Source organism: Maylandia zebra, linkage group LG16 (assembly GCF_041146795.1).
Source record: "Maylandia zebra isolate NMK-2024a linkage group LG16, Mzebra_GT3a, whole genome shotgun sequence".
NCBI lineage: Eukaryota > Metazoa > Chordata > Actinopteri > Cichliformes > Cichlidae > Maylandia > Maylandia zebra.
This window is the reverse complement of record NC_135182.1, coordinates 8,945,994-8,952,914: the sequence shown is the minus strand read 5'-3', so window position 1 is coordinate 8,952,914 and position 6,921 is coordinate 8,945,994. Positions and strand designations below refer to the sequence as shown.

Sequence of the window (6,921 nt, the reverse complement as noted above, 5' to 3'; positions counted from 1 at the left end):
ATAATGATAATTCTGATGATATACAAACAAAATGCTAATTAGCAATGGGTGAGTTCAGATTACAGGTAGCAGCATTTAATAGGGCCAACATGAAAAATATTTTCCATCCTTCTTTTCCAACAAGTTACTGTCATCGATGACACAGTGATACTGACACAGCATCATTTCCAGCGCCACAGAATAACACAAATGGAAGCCCAAAAGTAGCCAACCAGTAGGGCAACAAAATAACTCAACAATTGTTCAGTGTTCCTTTTATTTGTTTTTTTTTTTTGTTTTGTTTTTTTTACAGAATGCTAATCTCACAGGAGCCAGGCTGCAGTATGTGTAAAGAGATTATGAGTTTCACAGCTTTTCTAAACCAGGGGTAGAGCAGTGCATAGATCAAAGGGTTTAGACATGAGTTAAAATAGAACAGATAGAGCAAAAAGGATACAGATGAACTATTGAGTAGGTCGTCCCTGGCAAGAGTAACACAATAATAAGGGCAGAAACACAGTAGAAACACAACTACAAGAACACCCAGAGTCCTGGCTGCTTTTAACTCTGATTTCTTTGTTGTTAGAGTCACTGAAAGCTGCAGAGCAGCAACTGTAACATGAGAGCGCATGGCTCGAGCCTGAGACACAGCCACCACAAATACTCTCAGATACAGAACTACAATGACAGTAACTGGAACAAAAAAGGTTAAAAGAAGGTCAATCGTTCCTGTAATTAAGTCAACATCAATTGTACATTCTCCATAGCAGGAATTATGCTTCCCTGGTTGAGTTAGATCATCCTTTACAAACAGGCTGCTATAGAAAACAGAGCAGAGCCAACACAGACAAACACAGAGTTTCACTCTTCTGTCTGTGATTCTGGTGGGGTAATGCAGAGGGTCACAAATAGCCACATAGCGGTCAATTGATATTAACACCATGTCTCCCACTGAGGTAGAGGTAACAATTAAAGACATATAATTGTACATAGAACAGGTGAGGTCACCGAGAAACCAGCAGGCTGTATTTCGGAGGATTTCTCCAGGCATCAACAGGAGACCAACAAGAAAGTCTGAGACAGCCAGAGAGAGGAGGAGGGTGTTAGTGGGTGTGTGGAGCTGCCTGCAAGAAGACACAAAAATTATTAAATTAACAGTCCTCAAATCGCTAAATTAAAGCAACCCAACAAACAATAAAACATTAGCTCTTGGTAAGAGAAAAACAGTTTTGATCATTTCTTGTCGACCACTTCTATATCAGATAGTTTAATTGTATACACCACTGAGGTCACAAAAACATCTTAAGTCAATTAGCTCACAGAATGTATAAGCTACACACAGCTATTAAAAAAATAACAACAACTCTGCCTGTAGTGGGAGACTGAGATGATGATGAGCAGGTTGAGAGTCACAGTTAGCAGCGAGATGGAGGACAACACAACATGAAGGAACACAAATTCTGACAGAGGAGGTTTCTTGCAGGAGGTGTTGAAGAGTTGTGGAAAACAGAGCTCTGCCACATCCTGTGTATCCATTTTCAGAGAGACCTGTAGCTCTATGTAGCATTACAAACTGAATTAGTTATATAACTCACCCCTTCTCACTCCGCCCCTCGTCTTTTTCTCAATGTCAGTTGGATATCTATGTGCTCCATCCCTCACTGTGGATTTCAATTTCTTTTCTGCAGTACCCTTAGCTGTCTCTCTCTCTGATCTTTCTAACTGGTATACTCAGCCTTCTTCACCATTTACAACTTCTTTTTCTTCTAAAAAAGAATGTCCTGTCTGATGCCAATATTTTCAGACTAAGTGACTTCTTACATTTGTGTGTCTCTAATGGCTGCTGAGGAGCACTTCCACTTACATTACAAATTTTTGTTTGCCAAGACCAGGGTGAAATTTGTGCCAGAGTTAAATTCTACTTCAAGTTGGCACTTGTTTGCCATTTGACTTACAATGTAATAATGTTGAATTTCAAAAGCAAAAATGTTCTCAGTAAAAAAAAAAAACCCACATACATATCAAACTTGGAAAACAGGCTGCTTTGATGGTGGACTATTTCTGCCTTTTATGGCATATCACCTGTAGAATCTATACTCCTTTGAGTTGCTGGAAGATGTTTCACCTGAAACATCGTCAAGCAACTCAAAGAAGTTCAGACGCTTGTCTTTCCAAGCTCCTTAGACTACAAAGACCTGGATGACTGAGAACCTTCACAGACATATCTATACTCCGCTTTTACCCATCTCTAAATCTCTGTACAGGAAGTGAGTAAAGTCTGTTTATTGAGATCAGCGGCAGCACTTTCAGAGTTTGAGAGCTAATAAAATTCAAAAACGATCCAGAATCTCATAAGTCAAGACTGTGTTGATGTGGCCAAATAATACTCTGTTTGAAAATACAGCTGTTACATTATCTGAGCTTTTGTTTCATTGCGTTGGCTAAAATAATTTTATGTTCACAATATTATTGCAGTATCTAGAGAAAATGTAAAAGATAAAAATTAATTTCACCCAGAGCACTTTTTTTTTTTTTAGTTTATTGCAATGTTGGATGGATCAAGAGGTTTAGCCTGGGGCAATCTGAGCTAGTTAAACACAAATTATCAATTGAGAATAAACAATTTAATAGAATGTGTTGTGTCTTTTTTGAAGGTAAAAAGATGAATTCTATGACGACCACCAGAATATCCAAAAATATGTTTAAATTCTCTACAGTCCTTTGTTTTTGCTTTTTCCAAACATATCTTGCCCCGAAATCAGTTGTGATTACAAGAATAAAAAAACCAAACAAACAACCAACTGTAGTGGCTATATTATTCTTGCTGAGTTTTCACTTTATTGTACATTTATAAGAACCTCAAAATCCCATCCTTTCGTGAACCTCGGGACCAAAAATGGTCCCGCCCCAAAAGTGCTCTAAAAATGTTATATATCAATATTTTTTTCTACTTTAAATTAGTCAATCTTTTAAAACTACTTCTGCTTAAAATATCCATGTCAAGTTTTAATTATATTTTCATTGTTTTAACCCTTTAAATCCCAGTTTTATTACATGAGCGCCCTGTTTTTTTAGCCCCAAAAAACAAAAAAACTAAATATTTTCCAAAAAAAACATTTGAAGTAATATTTGTTTGTTATTATAATTAGGCCTTTAGATGGACTAAAGATTGGCACCAACAGTCATTTCGATCGCCTTTTATTTTTTTTCCAGGAGCGCATTTCATAAGATGCACACTATCGACCACGCCCAAAAAGTGCTATAAAAAATTTATATATTAATATTTTATTCCACTTTAAATTAGCCAATCGTTTAGACCTACTTCTCCTTGAAATATTCATGTCAAGTTTTAATTACATTTCGTGGATTTTAACCCTTTATATCCCGGTTTCGTCACATGAGCGCACTGCTTTTTTTGCCCCAAAAACATAAAACATAAAACATAAAATATTTTCCAAAAAAAACATTTGAAGTAATATTTTATTGTTATTATAATTAGGCCTTTAGATGGACAAAAGATTGGCACCAACATTAATTTCGATCCGTTTTTAATTTTTTTGCAGAAGCCGAAAATGTCCCCAGGCGGCACTGCTGCTCCTGCTCCCCCGGGGAGGAGTGCCTCTGCCGCGGGTGTGTTTCGCGCAGCGCCGGAGCATATGGTTCGGTTCCCGTGTCTGCAGCACACACTTCCGCTACCACGTGAAAACAAATACGTCATTTCCTGTTGATTAAAAAAAATTAATGCACCCTCAAACAATCCTAAGGGCAGAAAATGGTCCGGAACGAGCAGCGGGCCAAGCTGCTGCTGCACGCGGGAAATTAGTCTGCCTTTTCCGGGTATCTGTCTCGAGCAGGCCGCTGTAGAAGGTGTGTATGTTCCAGCAGGCGTCACATGTGGAACAAGGGCGCCACCCGGTGGCCAAATAAAAAATTACAATTCTAAGGCCCTGAGTCCAGAATGAAAGTGAAAGTTAAGCCATCACCACGACGTTAATGGTAATAATTGTACAGTGAAAAATAACGTTTATAATGGGTTTCAATGGGGCACAAATCGGCCACGAGGTTCGATAGTGGATGTATGCCTTTTATTCAGCCATTTAAGCTCATTTAAAAAACTCAGACTGAAATTTTAAAATAAAATGGGGAAAAAAATACATGTTTGAAAATTTGGCTATACTCCATTAAACACAGTGGAAATGGCGTGGAATTAAAAAACGGAAAGGCCACGAAATGGTCCCAGGTTCTACCAAGGGATTTGGGACAGACAAACAACTAGTTTTATGCCTCGGTTTGTTAGCAACAACGACGGTGAAACCATAGTGTTGGCTCCGCCAGCCACTTGTTTATTTTCCACATAAACCTTTCACAATAAAGCTCAACATCCTTGAGATTTTTCAAAATAAACTGAAATAATGATAAAATGTAAAATATTCTCAAACATCAATTTTCTGAATATGCATCAAACAAGTTACCTCAAGTATGAACATGAAATGTAAATGTGTGTATAGTGCGTGTGGCACGCTCCTGACTCATTGTCAGGTGGTGAAAAGAATACCACTGGCATGTCTTTGTGGCGGAGGTGTGGTCCCGGGCGCGGCTGCAGGGGAGGAGTGGTGCAGTGAGCTCAACGGGGCGGTGCTGGAGATGCCGGTGAGAACAGCTGATGGCGATTTGGACTGATGGTGGTTTCCTTCCCTTTTTATAGTGAGACGGAGCGGAGGGGGAGGGAAATCAGCTGGGACCGACAGCTGTCAGACTGTGTTCAGTCATAACCCAGGGAAAACTATAAATAAATGTGGAATCTGGTGATAAAGACCTGTGTGTGTGTGTACCTGTGTGTAGTGCATTTCACAGTCTTCTTTGGAGGAAGCAGTCTAGGGACAAGGGCAATGACTCGTCTATCTCCAGGGTGAAGCAGTTAAACAACAACTCCTTGGTGGCAGGGCCCCTGGGGTGGATGAGGTTACGCACGTCTACAATGTTTTGTGGAGATAAGGGGTGGCACCTATTGATTGCCAGACTAGGGTGTTGGTACCCATTTTTAAGAAAGGGGATCAAAGGGTGTGTTCCAACTATAGCCAACCCAAAAATGCTGATTCTGCTCATTTGGAAGTACAGCTTTCAGTGGGAGAAACTTTGGGAAGGTTGGGGAAACCTGCAGTCAGCTCAGACTGAAGTTGGATGAGTGATGAAATGTTTCTCCCAAAGAAAACGCTACGTCCAGATGTACAGAAAGAACCTTTTGGGATTTACTCATCTGGATGATTGAGCATGCATCAAGATATAGATTTTGTGCGCAACCAGCGTGAGGCCTGTTACAATTGCTCCTGCTTTTTTCTCTTTAGTTTAGCTTTTTTCTTACTTATTCTTTTTCTTTACTTGGACGTTGGTCTGTTTGAATATCTTTCGTTCAGTCATGTGGATCAAGAGAACTTTTGTTCTGCTTGTGACCGCAGAACTGTTACCTTTATTGAGCAATGGGACCACAACACAACTACTACATACACACAGGCTGCTTACTCGAGAGATAAGCTGATCGCACTGATGTCGCCTGCTCAACGGTCAGAACCACAGATGTACCAGCTGAAATCTGGAGGAAAACACACCGAGGATGCAGAGGTGGAGGACAGAAGAGGACAAGGAAGGAGACGGTGAGACAGGAGTATTTCTGACTTCTCCACGGAGTCAGAGGAAATACCGGGAGTGTAGCTCGATGTGTTTCACTGAATCATGGATGCACCAGGATATTCCCGACCACAACACATTCGTGGAAGGGAAGGCTTCCACGCTGTTCGGGCAGACAGGGACAGCGCCGCAAACTAATAGCCAAAGTGAAAGGACGGGGGCTTCCTGTTCTTGTTGACAACCGTTGATGTAACCCTGCCCACGTAACAATCAAAGAAAGGATTTGCTGCCCGGACATTGAACTGTGCACTGTCTCTCTCTCTCTCTCCACATAGTTGCCTCCGGTGAAAGTCCTGACACCTCTCCCCCACATCATACTGTCACTCATGACCGGGTTCAGAAGCAAATGAGGAGACTCCACTCAGGCAAGTCTGCTGGACCAAATAGGGTGAGTCCCCGTGTCCTTAAGGCCTGCACCTCCCAGCTTTGTGGAGTCTTTCATAAACTGTTCATGTTGAGTCTGAGTCTACAGGGGGTCCAAGTGCTGTGGAAGACATCATGCCTCATCCCTGTACCAAAGACGCAGTGGCCCCCAGCATTACAGGCCTGTGGCACTGACCTCCCACATTCATGAAGATTCTGGAAGGACTTATCCTGGACCAGCTCCAACCCATAGTCAGACCACATCAGGATCCCCTTCAGTTTGCTTACCAGCCCCGCCCTGAGGACACCATCATCTACCTGCTCCATCATGTCTACACCCATCTGGACCAGCCAGTGAGCACTGTGAGGGTCATGTTTTTTTACTTTTCCAGTGCATTCAACACCATCAGGCCAACCCTCCTGGGTGATAACCTAACATAAATGCTAACCGCGAAGACCACAATATGTGCGTTTTCCACATTGTGTGTCTGACAAGGTAATCATAGGGAGGGAGCTCAATGGAGTGCTTTGGGGGCTTTGAGGTGGTGACCACCAGGGCCACCACAAGGGAATGTCCTCTCCCCCTTCCTCTTCACCCTCTACACCACAGACTACAGCCACTGCACAGACCTGCTATCTTCAGAAGTTTTCTGATGACTCTCTGGTGGTTGGATGCATCAGCAGGGGTGATTAGTCAGAGTACTGGGCTGACCAGGTTGATTCCTTTGTTACATGGTGCAAGCAGAAACATCTGCAGCTCAACGTGGCAAAGACCAAGGAATTGATGGTGGACTTAACCCCTGTTTCAATCCAGGGGATCAATGTGGACATTGTGGAGGACTATAAATACCTTGGAGTATACTTAGATAATAAACTGGACTGGGTTAAAAACAA

At 41.8% G+C, this 6,921-nt stretch overlaps 1 protein-coding gene across 1 annotated transcript; it reads right to left on the bottom strand.

Moving 5' to 3' along the window:
- Positions 1-286: 286 nt before the first annotated feature.
- On the bottom strand, positions 287-6,357 carry LOC143412883 (trace amine-associated receptor 13c-like). The gene is made up of 3 exons (XM_076874654.1): positions 6,180-6,357; positions 1,349-1,535; positions 287-1,103 (listed from the first exon to the last, which is right to left on the bottom strand). The coding sequence occupies exons 1-3, from the start codon at positions 6,355-6,357 to the stop codon at positions 287-289; spliced, it is 1,182 nt and encodes a 393-aa protein (XP_076730769.1).
- Positions 6,358-6,921: the final 564 nt, after the last annotated feature.